The 21,049-nt window shown below is 36.1% G+C and overlaps 1 protein-coding gene across 1 annotated transcript in view; it reads right to left on the bottom strand.

Moving 5' to 3' along the window:
- The window catches only part of LOC150084413 (putative peptidyl-tRNA hydrolase 2), a 109,570-nt gene that overhangs the window by 53,615 nt on the left and 34,906 nt on the right, over window positions 1-21,049 (bottom strand). Inside the window, exons 2-3 of the mRNA XM_090376054.1 lie at window positions 11,738-11,884; window positions 6,695-6,784 (exon numbers count right to left, since the gene is read on the bottom strand). Coding sequence (XP_090232180.1) covers window positions 6,695-6,784; window positions 11,738-11,878 — 231 coding nt within the window. The 5' untranslated portion in view covers window positions 11,879-11,884. The remainder of the gene's footprint in view (window positions 1-6,694; window positions 6,785-11,737; window positions 11,885-21,049) is intronic.

Raw genomic sequence — 21,049 nt, 5'->3', positions numbered from 1 at the left:
AGATTTGAAGCCCAATTTCAAACGAAAATGACAATAAAGTTCATAGCACATCGCATTTTCATGTTATGGCTTCATGCTCCTTTTTTCCAAAATTTATGAATTTTTACTTATATAAATGTACTTCACTACTTTTCTTGTAAATTAATTCCATGAAATAGAAATGATGACCAGTAAACATTCCAAATGATTAAAAAATTACATTTAAACTTTATAAACACCTATTTGGATTTAAGTATGCAATTAACCCACAAAAGTGGAGGCAAAAATAGGAAATTGTACTAGTTACAGTTATTTTTCCCTCTTATGAGCAAAATGGTCCTCCCTTATCAGAAACCAGCAATAATCATCCATCATCCTTGATACCTCTGCTCCATAGTGTGGATATCTTGGTGGAATTATTCCCCCTGCTCGTCACTGACAGATCCCAAGTTGTCTGGAAAGAAATCCAGGTGTGAATGTAGGAAAAGTATCTTCAGCAACATTCGGCATCCTAACTTTTGATAGTTATGCAATGATTCTTCTATCAACTCTTTATAGTTGTCTTCTTTTTTATTCCCTAAAAACCCTCTAACAATAGCTCTGAAGAATTTCCACACAGCTTTTAAAGGATGAAATCTTTGAAACTAAACTTAACGCCACTGAAAAGTGGCATTAAATTTAGTTTCAAGGATTTCATCCTTTAAAAGCCGTCTAATTTATGGGCCTATGAATATACCCTCCTTCAACTTTGCATCACTAATTTTGGAAACTGGCTTTTTAAATATTCACAACCTTCACTATTTTTGTCCAGACCTTTTACAAAATTCTTCATGAGACCCAACTTAACGAGCAAAGGCAGAAGAAGCACCATTTCAGGTTTCACTAAAGGCGTGCATTTGACGTTGAGTTTCCCAGAAACGTATTCTTCTCTGATGGACCATTCCTTCTCAATATAATGTTCTACTGCTCGCCTATCCCATAAACACAGGAAACAACAATACTTAGTAAAATTACCCTGTAGTCTATGTAACAAAGCGATTACTTTTAAATCGTCACAGATTTCCCAACAATATTTCTTATAGTTTAAGACATTTAATAGCAATGACATGCTATCACAGGTTTTTTTCATGGCCACTAAATGAGCCACTGGGACCGATGGTTTGATATTACTATTGTGTAGCAAAACTGCTTTTAAACTGAGTTTAGAAGAATATAACAATCTCCATTCTTCAGGATTGTGTTGAAATGTTGAAACCCTAGTTCATCCATCAATCCGTTTACACCTTTGCAGACACAAAGAGAATCTTCTATTTGATAATAACCTGCACACTTTTCATTTTTAATTCTAAACACAAAAATCCTCATGGTTTTTTCCAGCAAATTCCACTGTTGCAACCTAGATCCTAATAGCTCAGCTTGTTGCTTTGAAAGATTTAAATCCCTAACCAAATCATTAAGTCTGCTTTGCTAGATTAAGTGTGGAGTTTTGTCATTTTCAGGATTGTAACTAGGATCAACAGATGTTGAGGGGACAGGTATGGGCTCTAGTGACTCTTGCTCTTCTTCTGGAATAGTGATTTCTTCACAACTTGGTGGAGGAATAGGAATAGAGAGTTCCGGTGTGTGTGTGTGTGTGTGTGTGTGTGTGGCACTGGTCTTATTGCAGTTGGAAGGTTGGGGTATTTTATTTTAACTATTTTTCCCTGAAACCCCCTTAGTATATGTGAGGAACAAATAACAATCTTAGAAGCGAATTGTTGGTTTTCGTCAGATCATCAGAACAGTAAAAGGCATTTTAGAATTGTTCCCCTTCATCCATTCAAGTCAGATTTACGTATCACATTATACAGCACACCTTTAATCCTGATCACCTACATAACAACCAAAATAAAAATAATATGCTTGTTTCACCTTGTCTGTGATTGATCGGCATTGCGACTTCACAGTAAATTGGCCATAAACATAGCAAAAACTGTTTGGCAAATTAATGCACGCACAGCATTTTCGCTCCATTTCATGAGTTTTTACAAGGCCTAAATGGAACTTTAAAACACCACAACCTACCATCAGATTTTACAAATCTGAAACTAACCCCAAAAATGTACATTTAAGTGCTAAAGACACCTTGTAAACACGTTGTCTTTCAGAGGGACCTGGCCTGCGGAAATATAGTAGGCTCCAAACGTGCTACTGCATAATAAGGATTATAGCAATATACAGTCTGACCTCTATATAATGAAATCGATCATTCCCTTGAAAAAATTCGTTATAGAGACATTTCATTATTAAGAAATATGACCTCAACAATGAAAAATGCTGTAAATTCAGAAATATAGTAAAAGATGGGAAAGTGGGAATGAATAAATTTTCTATCATTTGAAAACAATTTATTAATGCATACATATTAAAAAATGACTGCTTACAAAATGATACCCATAATTTATTAGTACACTTAAGAATTATGTCTAAAATATTTGGTTATTTTTTGTTGTACACTGGATTCTACTATACACCGTTCATAAAAATGTTTGCATTTGTTTAAACTTTAAACAATCAGATATATTTTGTTACATTTTCTTCCAACCGAAGACCTCGATGCAAAGTTTCAAATGCTGCCAATATTTGTTTGGAAGGTTTAATATTTCCCTCATTTTCATCCAACTCATCGTCGATATTGTCACTTGGATATTCAGCTACTGTGACATCACCAACTCCTAAAAATTCGCCAAGAACAATTTCTCCACTAATCAAACCTTGCTTGGAACTCTTCCCAAGATTGCTCAATGTCTTCTAGTAGTTCATCCCTCTCATCTCTGTTAATTAGCATTTTAGCAAACCTGCTTTTGCAAAATAATTCTGAATTGTTTTTTCTGTCACATTTGGACACCACACCCTTGACAACTCTGATATGCACATCCACAAATCTATAGGTTCGTCGGTTTCTATTCTCAGTATAAATTTTTCTCAGTATGTGCCTTCGGTAGTGCATTTTCAAATTCTTGATAATGCCTTGGTCCCTTGGCTGCAGTTAAGATGAATTATTCAGAAGGAAGAAAACTAGCTTCACACTTGTAAGTTTCAAAATTACCGAGCAAGGCAGTCGTCGACAATCAACAGATTTTTCTGTTTTCTTTCTTCATCTTTCTATTGAAATTTAAAATCCACTGCTCAAAAATTCCGCTTGTTTTTTAAGGTTTTTTGTTGTAGCTATAGTCCAACTCTGAAAACTTTACTCCTTTGAAACATCAGGGTTATTTACTTTTGTCTATTACCAAAAGCTTAAGTTTTTCATTACCAGCCATATTTGCAACCAAGAGTGTAATTCTCTCTTTACTATTTTTACCACCTAAACATTTATCACCTTTAAAAGTCAGTGTCCTGTTCAGCAAACATTTAAAAAATACACCTGTTTCATCAATATTGAATATGTCTTTGGACTTGTAGTCCTTCATAATTTTTTTCAAAACTGTTTCTTTCCAATGGGTATAGTCTTCTTCGATTGCAACTCCACTTTCATCAGAAATAACTTTTTCTAGTAAACCATGATGCTCTTTAAATTTGTCCAGTCAACCAGAACTGGCTTGGAATGTTCTGTGCCCCAGAAAAGATGCGTACTCCATAGCCTTTTCTTTTATTAATAGCCCTGATATCGGCATGTTTTGGGTCTCGAATCAACTTCATCCACTTAAAAACTGCTTCATCTACATCTTCCCAAAGGCATAATTTTGCACACTTCCAACTGGATCAAGTTTCCTCAAACAGTTTGAGAATTGAAACAGGGTTTTTCAGAAGGGTTGAAACACTACTGGCAGGGACATAAAATTTTAAAGCAATTTTTTTTTAATGTCGCAATCTACATTATTAAGCAATTCCACTTTTTCACACTACACTCAAGGATTTCCTCTTAGATGTGTAAGGTTACTTGCACAGCAGTTAAAACAAAGCTGAAATTAGGGACCAATTGTAGTTACCATGTAAACAGAGACAGGCCTTGAATGGGTTGAGCACGCTGAATTCTGATGGGATCCTTCCACTTGTTCAGATTACGAACCTAAGGGGGCATAAATTTAAATTAAGAAAAGACAGTTGTAGAATAGATGTGCTGAAATTTTCCTTTAGCCAACGGGTGGTTAATTGCTGGAACAAACTTCCATCTGTCGTTGTGGAAGTTGATAGGTTGAATAAATTTAAGGAGGAACTGGACAGGCATTTGGAGAGAATGGTGTGATTTTTTTTTTTTTTTGTTGGCTGATGCTGCATAAGCTCATACATTTGCTTTCTTGCATCACATGCCACTACTACTACTACAGGTGAAATTTAGTGAAAGTGTGGATGACTCATTTCTTCGAAACAGATGAATTTCCAAGATAAAGGAAAATCACTCTCCTAATTCTCTAATAGGATGCTTACGGTAGAAAATAGGTTGACCAGAGCCCACATCGGGAATATGCCTTAATCTTTGCTAATGGCTGTAGACAGCTGACCAGCAAGACTTCTCAGCATAGCATTGTATAAGTTGTAGAGTGTGTTTAGTGTCAAACACACTCTACTACACACCCACAATGTATACTATGTGGGGAAGGGGTTCCCCCCCATCCCCACGTAGTATACATTGTGGTTGTGAAACAACACTCAATGCCAGAGGTTTAAAGGTGTATAGATTTTGTATATGTGTAGTGTCGCTGTATAGGTTTTACTCCTTTTTAGCCATTGCTGACCACTACTGGGCAAAGGCCTCTCCCAAACCTTTCCATCTTTTTCTATCCCACACCGTGGTTGGCCAGTTTCCTCCTGCAGGATTTTACAGGCACCACTAAATTGTAAAATGTTTTAGCTCTTAATTCATGGAATTAAAGCCTTTAGCTATTAAAAGCTAAAGGGATTAATAGTTAAAAGGATTAATGCTTAATCCTTTTAACTATTAATTCCTGCTTTCCATGGCATCAGCTTTATTGCCTAAAGACCAGAGGAGCGAACTGTGTGTATCTGGGTCTCTCGAAATCAGTTCATTATATGGAAATTCTTTGTTATAGAGAAACTATTTTCAATGTAATGACGAAGGGGAAATGAACAAAGTTTGCTACACAGAAAATTTCGCTATATGGAAGTTCGTTAAAGAGGGGTCTGACTGTAACTCAGATCAGCCACTCCTCAGGGTCATAATACCAAAAAGAGATACTAGTACACCCTTAAACAACACAGATATGTCTCTTTTGTTAGAATAAATTTGACCAGGAAAGGTACAGAGTGCGATGTTCAATGATTTCATTGATTTTGAAGCTAATTTATGGGTTTTTTTTTTTTTTTTTTTTTTTTTTAACTGGGACACGATAGAAAACTTTTTACTGTCATATTTGGAATCGGCATATACAAATTAACAAAAAATGCTTACTTTCACCAATGGGTAGGTAAAACCTTGTTGACCAGTGTTATTATTATACTATTTTTTTATCACTGTATCTATATAGCTTCCACCAGCCATTCTACAGATGTCCCAACGAAGTCAATTTCTTAAAACACACTTCATGCATATCAGATGTTGCTCTTTCGTTTGTTGGCATGATTCTGGTTTGCAATTCATTTAATTCTCTCAGTAATGGCAACAGAAACTTCATCGTTAAGGAACTCCCAGAAGAAAAATTCAATAGGTGCAAGTCCAGGGATCAAGGAGACCAAGCAGTCAAATCACCTTGTCCAATCAAGAAATGTGACAACCAAAAATTCATATGCCCAAGGAAGCGAGGTGGTGTGCCATTTTGTTTGAAAATGGCTTTTCTTTCAAGACCATCAAGAATTAGCTATCAATGGAAAAAAAGAAAGAACACATTTGTAAAGGGTGAAAAAGCTTATTTAACTAACCTGATAAAATATTACAACCGCATCACTCAGTTAGATCCAGGAAATCAGAAACGAGAGTGATTCCATCCCTAATCGCTGAGAGTTAGAAGTCCCTTAGGGATTGGTAATGGGATCACCACTCCTGTTTCTGATATTCTTAAATGATATCAAGCAATGCCAATTATAGACACAAAATGAACTTCTATTCTAAATGGTTATTAAAAAGAATAAACACACGAGGTGTAATAGGCTACAGATTGGTAATTCACTATAAAAATATCAGTGATATATCACCATATTTTTCCGTAGTAGTAAAAAACTACAGAAATGGTGTAAATGCCATTGACTTAATTGTATCTAATATTATGAGATACAATTAAATTGCTGGCATTTACACCACTTCTGTAGTTTTTTAATACTACAGAAAAATAGTGCTTTATCACTGATATTCATATAGAGAATATGATAACGGACATATGAAGTGGATAAAATTTTTCTTTATGGGTAATGTTGTATAAGGTTTGCTTCCTAGATCACTTTGCCAATACTTATACTAGAAATCAAAATTTCGTAAAATTTGTTTACTCCTATCCTTTCTCTATGATCAGATCTGGTCTCTCTAGTTTTCAGATCATTAAACACAGACACTTTTCTACTGGATCCCTTTGAATCTTCCTGAGAATAACTGAGCATAAGACTGCCTAATAACAGTTTCTGCAGTTATTAAAGAATTCAGATTTGTTCTTCACCCATGGTAAAAAAAAAAAATAAATAATGATAATAATATAAAAAAATTACTGATTTTTGACAGAAAAAAATGACAATTTAAGAGTGCCACTTTCAATTATTTAACTATGAATAAAAATACAATACTTACTTCCAAGGGAGTTTCCAAATCAGCCTCAGGATTCTCAAAAATCCAGGCAGCAGCTAAATCAGGTGACCTGTTTCCAGTATAAAAGAGTGCCTATATTGAAATTTAACATAAATAGATTTAATAGGAAATTTAATAAACAGATGAAGAAAGAAATGAAATAAAAGAAAACCCTAGCCAATCATCAAAGTACTGCTGCTATAATTAACATAATAAAATATGTACAAGCCTACACGAATCACGTGCAACCAGAAAACTTGAAATATTTGATAGACATGGTGCTGATTTTAAAATAAATTATTCATTTGTATTTAAATTTCCATTAAGAACAGTATAAAACACGCAACTTCCATAAATCATGAAGATGGATACAAACAATACAATTATGACATAACATTAAACCCACCCCCCCTTTTCACTCACCCTCTCTCTATACAGTTATGAGTGTGATGCACGACAAATTGCCTTCTAAAATAACTGATCACATACGTTATTACATTTCATTCTGATAATACACTGAGTTGGCTTTACATTAGCAACATCCCCTAGCAATGGGCTGGTCTGTAACACTGGTCAAGATTCAAAATTAGGAGCGGTTGATATAAGATTGTAGTTCACACCCGTGGCAATCAGATTTTGAGTGTGCGCTAGGAAGAATGGGTCAGTGCTGAGATCTTTCCAACTTCAAATGATTGTATGGGCAAGGCATGCAGGTGCCAGTATCTTGAAAACAGCTAACATTAAGTGCTCCAGTTCTGGGTGTCGCCAGCCTACCATGACTGGTTCAATAGTGGTCAAACGACCAGCAAAAGGTCCCAAAAAAACCAAAAACCGCAAATTGTTTTATGGTAGTGACCTCCAGAAACGTGCTTTAGAAAAATATCACAAACACGTTCAAAACCGATTCTTATAGCCGAACATATGGTAACAATGAAAGTGTAGTGCATTTTAATGATCTGAATTAGTTTTTTGAAATTTGATTCTATAAAATGCCAGATTTTGCTAACCAGTGATCGTGTTAACCGGCCTACTTAACGTATTATTGGGTTCACATTATGATATTTTCATGATACAATGGTGTATCTGGAACAGATTAATATTGTAAAGTGGGGGTCCACTGTATATATTTACAAATTTAATCCTAAAAAAAAAAAAAAAAAAAAATCACAATCAGGTCTCAAGTCCAAATCAAGTGTCAAGTAACAGATTCTCCAAGCACGGGAATAGACAGTGTGCAGTTCCTTCTTGAAAACCAATTTCGGCAGATTTTTCTTGAAGCACCAAATCTGCAAGTACACTACTATTGGCACAGGGTAGCCACACGCGAAACCACATGCAGGAGATTACACGCAAGGAGCACAAAGAAGCACAATGTTTAACACAAAAATCACTCTCTCATAATTCATGGATCTTTTTTGCAATCTAACGTAAACATGTGCAGCTGAAACAGTCAAGTTGACCAGGCACTAAGAGCCAAGCCAGCACAAGGACCCCCAGAGTGCTGGACAATAGCTCGTAGAGGCTATGGCAGTCAACAGCTGTCACGGGTACCCATACTCACTGTGAGACTGAGAAATTGCACCTTGCATGGGTAGGTCAGTAGCAACACGTGGAAACCTGTCACCTGATCTGATGAACCCCTTACCTAATGCTATCATGCTGATGGGCATATCCACATCTGGAAAAAGCAACATGATGCCATGGCACGTGGATGAACTGTTAGTATTCAGTCATTTGGGAACTGTTTTCAAGGCATGACTTGGTTTTCCAATCACTATTAATCAACGGCATGGGAATGTCTACCTTTCTACAGACATGTATGAGCTGTATTATGCGAAAAGGTGGCCCACTATGTATTTAGTAAATGGTAATGCAAAGCCAACTCAGTGTACAAAATTTGGAATCAAATCCTAATATCTTACTTTTATTTTAAATATATAAATTAATGAAATTAAAGCTGTATGATTTAAAATGAATATTCTATTGGTTTAAGAACACCTTAGCATGCATTCTTAAAACCTTTGGATAAATGCAGTATTTATTTATTAATTTCAATTTTTCATATTAGCATATAATTATTCTACTCAAAAGATGGAGAAATACAGACAGTTCCCGCTTTACGAGTTTTTTCCCCCCAGTATCAACAAAATCGAAAATATGAAGATTAATTGCAAAAAAATGAATGTTAAACATTCATAAATCCCACATTTCAAACCACGCACATAGCTACACAATACAGTCACCCAGCTATACAATATTAATCCATTCCAGAGGGACCATCGTATCATGCAAATATGTGAACCCAATAACACACTGTTCTTTAGTTATTTGTTCCAAGACCTCAGAAGTTGAAATTTTTGCTGTATAACTAAGTTATCTTTCTAAAAGGTCATTTTATAATGTAAATTGTATAAGTTTCCAATTCAAATCATTAAACACACTACACTTTCGTTGTTATCATATTTCTGTTTTAAGAACCAATTTTGAACAGCCTTGTGATATTTTTCTAAAGCACATTTCTGGATGTCACGACCATAAAACAATAAAAAAAAAAATAATTTGCACTTTTTGGTTTATTGTGCTTTTTTTGTGAGTGCAAGCAATTATAAATGGGTAATAAACTCAAATGTTATTGCATTTGTGAAAACACCAATAGCTGAAATTGTGTGGGTTTTTACATTATTAAGGCGAAATGTTTCCCCATCATTGCAATCTTCAATCATATAAAAAACAAATAAATTTTCAGAATATTCTCTTCATTTTTTTTTTAAGTGTCGTAAACTTGTTACTCCCCGTGTATTGTGTTAGATACAATCTTACTTGTGCGTATCTTGTTAGTTTGCTGCAATTTGTGTGTGCATTTAAAAAATGCTTATGCATGCTATCATGAAATTTATAAAGAAAAAAGAAGAGATTACCTTGGAAACAAAAACATCTCTTGAAGCATTTCTGAAGAAGACGACTCCCTATGCAACAAACCAACAAGTGCCAATCAACAATGACCGATCAACGAGTGTGCATTTAGTCAAGATGATGAATAAACATTTTTTAACATGATTTTACAGGCTATATTTTCATTTCTTTGGATAAATCAATCATTGTTTAAAGATAAACTAATTTCATTGTTGAGGACGTAACCCCTGTTTTTAACATTGTCTATGGGAATAAATTCCTGCTTTATGAGTTTTCGCTTTACGAGCACGTGCTAGGAACGAATTAACTCATAAAGTCGGGAACTACCTATATTTAATTTCCTTGTAAAGCCAACTGCTGAAAAGATGTGTGCAATTGTGTAGTATATATAGTTGTAATAATAGTAACATTTTTCTCTAAGGCTACAAGCCCCATAGACAAACACTAGCAGAAAAAAATAATTCTCTACAATTAACCACTGTTCCTAGGTCAAGTAATTTTCAATTCCTTTCTACAAGCAATCTTGTTGCCGTGACTGAAAAAGCAAATTTCTCAGGTTAAAATTTATATTTCTTAACAGCATAAAATCTGTATTCCTTCAAAATTCATTTTTTGTTAGCATGTCAATTCCACGCATAGAAGATACTTGAGAGAAATGTCTATGCTAAGCGAATTAATACAAATACAAAAAAAAAAAAAAAAAAAAAAGTGTCATAAATTAATAAGGAATTAATACAAGTCACAGATCTTATATATTTTTATTTAACTGCTATAAAGCAATGGTTAAATATTTCCTAAAGAACCATTCTCTCATTAACACTAAAGAGCATAAAGCTACCAATATTATAGTTAACATGCATCCCCAGAAAACTTAATAAAACTCATTAGATAACTCAAAAATGAGGCTAACTGCAATTTTGTTATTCTACACATTTGATAATTTATGTACTAAATAAAAACTACCTTGAAGACAGGATTCTATGAATGAAATTTAGTGTGTGAATATGCATTCTATTTTCATAGAATCATTTGGTACCCCGAGTCATTCCTCTTTTATATGCTTACAATCTGGACTAAATATCGTGCTGAAATCCATGTAGTCCTGGAATACCTAGTCCAGAGAGCATCCAAACCTGTTTTTGGCTAAAGAGAAAAAACAGATGAGATGTGTATGTTTATTTGACCACCAGGCAAGAAAAATCCTTGTTTGTTTGCAGGATGAAAAAACCATAGCAGGTTAAATCAGAAGAATGGTTTTGACTTAGTCACATGCAGCTTTACTGCCAAGGTCATGGAGAATTAAAAACAAGATTCTGTTCCTTTGTTCAATGAGAAAGTACTTTATTCCCGCATGTGACTACACTGTGCACAAATTGCCATTGAAAAATGACATTCTTATAAATGCCAAGGCAGAATAAATTTCATCATTTGACAATGCATCATTTTCAAATTTGAAATTTTTTGTGGATAAGTTTCCAGCATTTCTCTGCTGCATTGAAGATAAAGAAATAGATGAAGTAATACATATTTTGTAGTATCAGTTGTAAATTCATTCATAATAATTGCAATAAAATATACTAACCCGATAAATGACAGAATATTTAATAAAATATAAAACACTAAAATATAGGATAAAATTGTATATTTGGTATAAAATAACATACAAAACACTGATAAAAAAAAAAATTGATAAAATTAGAAAGTTAAAAGCTTGCAAAAGAAAGAGAAATGCCTAAAAACAGGGAAATACTCTTCTTAATCAATGGACAAACACAAACCAAAGCATATAATGGGTACTAACAAGATCATGTGCTCAGTATATGCTGTTCTCTGTGCCTAATATGAGCAGTCACAGCCTCCTAGTAACAACTTTCAGCCACATGAATAAATTCTGCATTTCCATTTCCACATTGCAAAAATCAATATGAAAAGTGTAAAAATGAAGTTTATAAATAATACATTTTACAGATGTAAGTTTATCACAAATTAAAATTCGAAATTTGAATTTCATCCTTTGTAGGTTATTGATTTTGGACAGTGTTTATTAATTATAATTTCTAACAGTAGAAATGACTAATTAAGAAGTCAACCTACATTCAATGAAAAATAATGAAATAATAAAAACGGAATTACCTTTTCAGCTGCATTTCTACTAATTCCCATTCCCATTAGTACTTTTAAATATTCTTCATTAGGCTGCCAATTTCTTGAAGCACCTACGGTCGTTTCAGATGGACTTTCTTCTCCATCTCCAGATTCTCTTGGCTCATCCATTCCTACCTATAACACAAAGAATTTCATCATTTTAAAATATCAACTTCATAAAAAATTTACACATGTGAGTAAATGTTATACTTTGATATAGCATCCAAAGTGACTAGAGGTTTTTTTTTTCTTCCCCAAAAGAAAACTCCAAACACGAAGTACTGCAATGTGCTACCATCAGCAAAAATATAGATAGGATAGCAACGGAAGAAGATCATTAATATTTTCCCCCGGGGGCTCACATCTGGTGAGTATGGGCTTAACACACCCAGGGTCCTGAGGCTGAATATCATCATTCTTCTCTTTCTTGGTGATTCTTTCTATTTCTACTTCTCTCTCTCTCTCTCTCTCTCTCTCTCTCTCTCTCTCTCTCTCTTATATATATATCAGTGTAACTCATGAATTTTTTTCTTGGCTGGTGCAGCATAAGCCTCAGGTTTCCTTGCACTATATGGCTAATAATAATAACATACAAAAGGAAAAAAAGTGGGAAAAAGAACTGAACCGTGGGGAACACCAGCATTAGTGGAGAACTTAGAAGACAGAGCCATCTACCATTACCCAGTAAATTCTACATATTTCTTGGAAAACTGATGTTTAGATAAAGGATAAGATTTTAAGGTTTGCAGATAACAATCACCAGAAAACTGGATACCCAATTACAAAAAAAAGTTGACAAACCATAAGACAGAAGCTTATAGGGAAGACCTTAATGCTACACATGGCTAAAAACCTTTGAAATGTCAAGAGCAACTGCTTGAGTTTCACCAAACATTTCCATTGAATTTGTCCATAGATGAGTAATATAAGCCAGAATATCACCAATGGATCAACATTGATGGAATCCGTACTGGCGATCACTGATCAGATGGAAGGTTTCCTAGATAGTATAAGAGTTGGCAGTTAATTGATTTTACAATTACTTTAGAAAAGCAGAAGTAAGTGAAATTAAGGACAATAATTGGATAGGAAGGATGCCACCCTTTTTAGGAACTGGCTGAATATGAGCAAATTCCAAGCAGAAGAGAAAACTACCTTTGGAATAACAAAGTGAAAAATGGTGACACAGAACATGTTTAAGAACTAGAGAAGAAATACCATCAGGACCTGGAGCTTTCTTGGCAACAAGATTGTTCAAAATCCTTCTTACATCCTTTTGATCGAAGACCACAGGAGGCAATGAATGGAGTGTACTGGGAATGGTGGGTTGTGGATTACCAAGATGATCAATACACAAGCTGGAAAAAAAATAGGATGCTAGTAGCTCAACTTTATCTTTGGCTGAAGAGGCAATAGAATCATCTAGTTCTTACAGAGGTGGGAACAGAGATGGGCAAAAGTTGTAGCCAATAGCTTTAGCAAGAGACCAGAATGCTCAACTACCATTTGGACAAAGTTTTCTACTCTTAGCCTGTTTGAAATCTAGTTTGCACTGATTAATAACTGCTTTACAATAGTTGCAAGCTTTGATGTAGGCAGAAAATGAACCTGGAGATTTAGACACAAGCCAATTATTATATGCAAAATTCTTCTCTTGAACAGCCTTGGCACATTTCTTGGAAAACCGTGGTTTAGATAGAGGAGGAGATTTTAAGGTGTAATGTGGGATAAATAATTCCATCCCAACAAGAATAATTTCACTGACACAATCTGAGCAAATGCTGACATCAGATTTGAAATAGTAATATGACCAAAGAAGGGATATCTTGAAAATCACCCCATTTTGCATTCTTGTAATGCCAAAGAACAAAAGGTTGAGAATGGCCACAAGAGAAAGGCTCCACTGCTGAAGAGACCATCACCAAGTTGTAATCTGAGGTGTCTAGAGGAACGCTCACCTCATCTGTGTACTTAAAAGAGCTGTTTGTGAGGGAAAGATCAAGTATATTGGCTGTGTGCTTAGGATTGTCTGGTACTCTAGTAAGTAAATGAACAATCTGAGTGGGATCATTAGTAATTGCAAAAGCCTTAGCATCTCGACCAGCTGGGTCCATGAGACTAGAAAATGGAAGCCAGCTGGAGTTGTGGACATTAAAATCACCAAGGAAAATTACCTCACTGTTAGTAAAATTGGACTGGAGAAAGTCAAGCTTCAAAGAGATGAAGTTAAAGGGTTCCAAGTGATTAGTGGAGTTGGGAGAATGATAGAGGCAATAGATGGAATTTAACAGAATGTGGCAGCGAGATTTTCTGGCAGAGAAGATCAAAAAGAGGAGATTCTAAATTACTAAGTCTCTGACAGGAAATATCAGAAAGGACATGCACAAGTACCACCATTGAAGAGAAAGCAATCATACAGCGAATAATTCAGACAACTGAGATGAGCGGTGGTTGAATCAACTGATAACTGAGATTCTGTCAGAAGAAGCTCATGGGGTTCGGCATATTGTAAATGGAAATGGACATCATTGAGATTAGAAGTGAGACCATGTATATTTTTGAAATGAACGAGGAAGTGTTTGGGAGATTTGGATCTTTTTTGCAGTAACAGCTTCAACATAACTGTTTTTTGTACAGCCAATATATTTGGGTCACAATTCAATGGACTGTGCATAATTTGCATCATGCACTTATCTCAGGATCACAACCAGTACGAAAATAAAATATCTTTTATACCCTGATGTTGGTACTTGAGGTTGTTACAGACATTCTCTCAGATAAGCCAGACAAGCTGTACTTGCTACCTGGGAGTCTAAAACACTGATGGAACTGATATTAGGGTGACATTCAAGTCAAGTGGATCGAATTTCAGTGAAGTCCAGACGGTCTGTGACAGTCAATTCCTCTGTTTGCACTTTCACAATGGAGGGACTGTTAGTAATCCTGGGTATAACCTCTATGCACAAGCACACTGTGGGTGACCACCCAGGTGTGAACCAACATAAGCAGAGGTCAAGGTGTGGCGCCCACACCACCCCTCTGTGTTACCTGGGAATACTGGGTGGTAGGTGACTTTTATCAACTGGTGCAGTACCACCGCTTTGCTTATTGGAAGGTTGAAGTGGTGTAACTCATGTTTAGACTCCAGAGCTAAGTTCAGGTCAACCCTTCTCCATCTCTTCCATCATGTAGCATGACTGATGACTTTTGCAGTTATAATGAACATCATAGCGAGATCCAATCTTCCTTACATTTCGAGGGTACAGGTCTAAAACAGTGTTCGCAGGCCGACCGCTAGTTAGTACGCTGGATCAGCTAGTGTATAATCTTGCTACCTCTACTCTGCGAGATAGTGACTGAAGGGAGTCCGAGTAGTGTGTATGCCGGGGGGGCACTGTTGAGGCCACGTTATGTCACTGATTTGTGTATATTCTTATGTGTACGCATTATCCAAAAATTTCATTACTTCATACAGCATGTCCCCCCCCCACTTTTTCTTACTATTGAATACACCATGAATTGTCAAACTAATGGCGAAAGCTTATTTGCGAAAAGATCAACCTCCCAAACACTTTCCAGTTCATTTCACAAATATACATGGTCTCAATTCTAATCTCAACGATGTCCATTTCCACTTGCAGTCTGCCAAACCCCATGTAGTTTTTCTGACAGAATCTCAGTTATCAGTTGATTCAACTACTGCTCATCTCAGTTGCCAAAATTATTCACTGTATGATTCCTTTCACCTCAAAGGTGGTACTTGTGCATATGTCCGTTCCGATATTCCCTGTCAGAGACTTGTAATTTGGAATCTCCTCTTTTCAATCTTCTCTGACTTAAAATCTCTCTACCTCACTGTGTCAAATTCATTTGTTGTCTCTACCGTTCTCCCAACTCCACTAATCACTTGGAGCTCTTTGACTTCCTCTCTTTGCAACTTGACTTTCTCCAGTCCAACTTTCCTAACAGTGAGGTAATTTTCCTTGGTGATTTTAACATTCACAACTCCAGCTGGCTTCCGTTTTCTAGTCACACCGACCCAGCTGGTCGAGATGCTGAGGCTTTTGCAATTACTAATGACCTTGCACAGATTGTTCATTTGCCTTCAAGAATAACAGACAATCCTAACCATACAGCCAACATGCTTGATCTCTTTCTCACAAACAACCCTTCTAAGTGCACAGATGAAGTGAGTAGTCCTTTAGGCACCTCAGATCACAACTTGGTGGTTGTCTCTTCTCCAATGGAGCCTTTATCTCATGGCTATTCCCAACAGCGTATTATTTGGCATTACAAGAATGCAAAATTGGATGACCTGCGAGATTTCTTTTCTTATTTTTCTTGGTGAAATTACTGTTTCAAAACATCTGATGTCAACATTTGCTTGGATCTTGGGTCATTGAAATTATTCCACACTCCACTTTAAAATCTCGTCCTTTATCTAAACCTTGGTTTTCCAATAAATGTGCTAAGGCTGTTAAAGAGAAGAACGTTGCATATCATAATTGGCTTGTTTTGAATTCTTCAGTTTCATTTTCTGCCTACACCAAAGCTCACAACAATTGTAAAGCAGTTAGTAATCAGTCCAAACTAGATTTTGAACAGGCTAAGAGTAGAAAACTTGCTTCTTGCCCTAATGGTACCTAAGCATTTTGGTCACTTGCCAAAGCTATTGTCTGCAACTTTTGTCATTCTCTGCTCCCACCTCTGTCAAAACCAGATGGTCCTGTTGTCAATTCAGCCAAGGATAAAGCTGACCAGCTAGCATCCCATTTTTCTTCCAACTCATGCTCTTGTTTTGTTGTTTAATGACACAAGGGCTGCTAAGGCCATCCAACTCATGTATTAATGATCTTCGTAAAACATCTCCCACCATCCCCAACACGCTCCACTCAATGCCTCCTGTGGCCTTCCTTCAAAAATGGATGTCAGAAGGATTCTGACGAATCTTTGAGCTAAGGAAACTCCAGGTTCTGATGGCATTTCTCCACTTGTTCTCAAAGCTTGTTCTCCTGAACTTACTCCTGTTCTTTGCCACCTTTTTTCACTTTCTTATTCCAAAGGTGTTTTTCCTTCTGCTTGGAAATTTGCTCATATCCAGCCAGTTCCTAAAAAGGGTGACAAATCCCTCTCATCCAATTATGGTTCCATTGCAATTACTTCTACTCTTTCTCAAGTAATGGATCAATTAACCACCAACTCTTAAACTACCTAGAACCCTTCCATCTGATCAACGATCGTCAGTATGGATTCCGTCAGTGTCGATCCACTGGTGATATTCTGACTTGTGTTACCCATTTATGGACAAATTCAATGGAAAAGTTCAGTGAAACACAAGCAGTTGCTCTTGACATCTCAAAGGCTTTCGATCGTGTTTGGCATAAAGGTCTTCTAAACAAGCTTCCATCTTATGGCTTGCAAGCTCTTTTTTGTAATTGGTTATCCAGTTTTCTCTCTGATCACTCACTGAGGGTGATGGCTCTCTCTCTTTTAACTTCTCCACTAGTGCTGGTGTTCCCCAAGGTTCAGTTCTTTCCCCCCAGTCTTTTCCTCTTGTATATTAATGACCTTCTTCCATTGACTGGAAATCCTATCCATAGTTTTGCCAATGCATTGCATTCCACTTTCCATTTTGGGAAACCTTGCCCTGCTCAATCAGCTTCAACTTCTCGAATATCCGCTACCAATTCCTTAAATGCCAATCAACAGGTAATTCTCCCGTGGGGCAAACACAACTTAGTTGATTTCAATCCTTCTAAAACTCAGCCTTGTCTTATATCTCGCAAAAAGGATTCTTCTGCTCCTATACTTATCTTTGGTAACACTCCGATTTCTAGGCAAAATGATATATCTCTTTTGGGGAATTACCCTGACTTCTAATCTCTCTTGGCACAAGCACATTACAAATATTGCTTCCTCTGCATCTAAAAAACTTGGTTTCCTCTTTTGCTCTCGGCATTACTTTTCTTCCAAATAGCTGTTCACTCTGTACAAATCTCAAATCTGCCCTACCATGGAATATTGTTCCCACATCTGGGGCGGTGCCCTCAAAACCTCTCTGAGGCTTCTAGATTCCATTCAGAAGAGGTCAGTTAAGTTAATTAATGACTCCTCTGTAACGGAGTGTCTCCATTCGCTGTCTCACAGATGTACTGTTTCTGCTGCATGCCTTTTCTACAGATACCTCCATGGGCACTGTTCTTCTGAATTGGCTTCTATAATTCCCGCTCTCTCTCTCTTTTAAAACAATCTAAACACGTGCCGCCAACATCCATTTACTGTCCAACTTCAAACTCACAGAATCAACTTTTCATCTTCCTCATTTATTCAATCAACTGCTGTTTTCTGGAACTGTGTATTTCCTGAAAATTACAGTCTACAGAAGTTCAAGTCTAATGTCAACAAATATATTCTTTCGTCTTCTCAACCTCCAACCCAAGCACAGTACTAAGTACTATAGGTTCTAATACCTCTTGTGTTTGGGGTTTTCATTTAAAAAAAAAAAAAAAAAAATGCAGCTCCAGGATAACGTTTACATCTTCATTGTAACATATTTCTACCAAGAGGCAAAATAGCACTACAATTGACAATTGGCTGCTTTTGTGGTGTATGTGGCACCATATGGGTTAGCTACAACATTTCTACTCATATCACGTACATTATACCAGAACTATTACACTAATTACACGTTTTCCACTGTATGAGTCAGATTATGTGCAAAATTGCATAAAATGTATACCACATATAAAAATTTTACTGCTCGCTCACAAAATGCACATAAAAAAAAAAAAAAAAGCCAAAAACTGCAAATTTTCCGCCCCTTTTGGAAATAAACTTAAATGGTATTTTTCACTTTATTCCTGTTAGACAAGGGAGTATAACTGATGAATTTTCTTTTACAAGACATAAAATGTGACAAGAAGATAATTAGGAGATCTATCAGAATATAGAGATGGCAGGTTCTTCACTATGTCATCTCAAGGCTGTAGTAATAATTCTAGGAGACAGGACAAAATAGTTACAAGCGAAGTGTAAAACATCTGTGGGCAACAACATTAATAGACAACTAATATATGGTATTAAATGCAGAATGAAAATGTCCAAGACCAAATGTAGCATAAAAATGTTCGTGACCATATACAGCAGAAAAATATCTACATATCGACTTTCACTGAAATATCTACATATCTACTTTCACTGAATGCTCATCGGCTTAAGTTGTACATAAAGATACACGCAGTCTAGAAAGTTTAAACAAAGGGGGACACGATGCTATAAACCTCAATTTGCTTTGCTCTAGCCTGATCCTGAAAGAACCCATTTATCACAAAGTACAGTGCAATGCAAGTGAGTGTGGAACAGCATCAAGCCTGTTCTATGATGATTCAGCCTGAACATGATGTTTATCGTTACATCTGGAGCAATAGTTGAGGTATATGAGGCAAGAAAGCAAGCTTATAGAGCATCAGCCAAAAAAAAAAAAAAAAAAACTGACGTTGGCTCCATGGAGCCGAAGGTGGATCTATGAATAACGTCATGTGAAATGAAAAAATACAATTTAAGCTTAATAAAATCAGTTTTATTTCATTCGGTATTTTCATTCACAATCAACAATAAAGGTTTGTGGTAGCTAAAGTAGGATACGTAGTTGAAACAATTCAAACTATTAACATTGCGATTGAAGACCAAGTCGATACATGATTGACCATGCGTAATGGATTTTATAGGATCTGATGCAAGTTTAATATCAAATGTTGATTCTATGAAGCCGAGGAAAGGAGCATTTTCAGGTTTCTTAACGTCAATGTTGAAATCACCCACTAAAATTATTGGGATCTTTTGAAAGTTGAATTTCCTTACAACTTTAGGCATGTCTCCAAACTTTGGCATATAAATCGCTAGATTGGATATTAAGAAAACTTTAATCCAATGTTGAATTCGGTGAGATGTAGAATGTTACAAGCAATGTCTTCTGTCCATTTATTTCAACTTCAGCTGCACAAATGTCGCCACAATTATCTGTACCAGTCATTTGCCGTAGCGAGTCTGCATACATGGTAATGAGAATATGTGGTGTACATATTGTCCATTCGACTTTATTGTATATCTCAACTCCACCAGATCGCACAGGTCTTTTGAATTGTGTGATACATTTGTATCCTTCAACATCAACATTTTCATCATTTTCAAGCCATGTTTCATTTAATGCCAAGATATTCGATTCCAAGAGAATTAGATCGGTCGCAATGTCTACGCTATGAAGTTTCAAACTCTATGTATTCAACAATACCATTCTGAAACTCGACAAATCAACTTGATCCCAAAATTGTAATGCGGTTGTAGAGAGTGTTTCCAAACAATGGTTATTCAAACGTTTCAATTCAGTTTGAAGATCTTGTATCTTAGGTGCATTACAACCACAGCATGGTAGAATGTAAAGTCGTCTTTCTGATTTCTGATGTACAGGCCATTGATGCTTCTAACTCTCAACAATGCAACATATACCAGTTGCTGTTCAAGACTTATCGTAATCGAATACAATTTCTTTGAAAGTTCCACCCTGAGATTTATGAACCTTCAACCAAAGGAAATCAGATTCTTTTGCATTTGAAAGATGCTGTGACATAATGTCTCGTAATCAGAGTCCAGCCAGATTTTAATACGCCACGAAGCGACAATACGTGTGGGCGATACTTGAGACGACTCTTTCAACATTATTGCTTTCGAAATGTAACCACAATCTTTTGATTTCTGTTTCTTCCATCTCAATGTGCTATAAAGTTCCGATTGCTCCATTGACCAAACCATCTTCAACATCGATGTTTGTAGTGATCATATAAGGTTTTCCAGTTGATAGATGCAAATGTACGGCAAAACTGCATCAAATGAGCGTAGCAGAGACCGGAGGTCTGTGCTACGCTCATCTAATGCAGTTTTGTTCGTATATTAGTCAACTGTTCATGACTCTTGTAACTGGTGAAGTAATTGTCGCCTGTACAATCAATGGTGGTGTTTCCTTCCAACGCTTGAGCATTATATTGAACAACATCGTTGTTACGATGAAACAAACAAACAGCATTTGGTACTTGTTCCATGACAAAGTAATGAAGTAGTTACTTTAACGAGTTGTTCAACTCTAAAAAACTAAAAACCCGAATTGAAATCTAGTTATATATCCTTGTAGAGCTCTCAAAGGGCAACAATTATGTTGCTCAATTGTATGCAACTTGTTGCGTCACTGCACTTGTTGAGTACAACTGAGTTTTCTTGGGTGCATGCAATGTAGTTGTAGCATCACGG

Source organism: Mastigoproctus giganteus, chromosome 6 (genome assembly GCF_048544385.1).
Source record: "Mastigoproctus giganteus isolate SK-2022 chromosome 6, ASM4854438v1, whole genome shotgun sequence".
In the NCBI taxonomy this organism is placed as follows: domain Eukaryota; kingdom Metazoa; phylum Arthropoda; class Arachnida; order Uropygi; family Thelyphonidae; genus Mastigoproctus; species Mastigoproctus giganteus.
The sequence above is the reverse complement of the archived record's forward strand: the minus strand, read 5'-3'. Positions and strand labels throughout refer to the sequence as shown.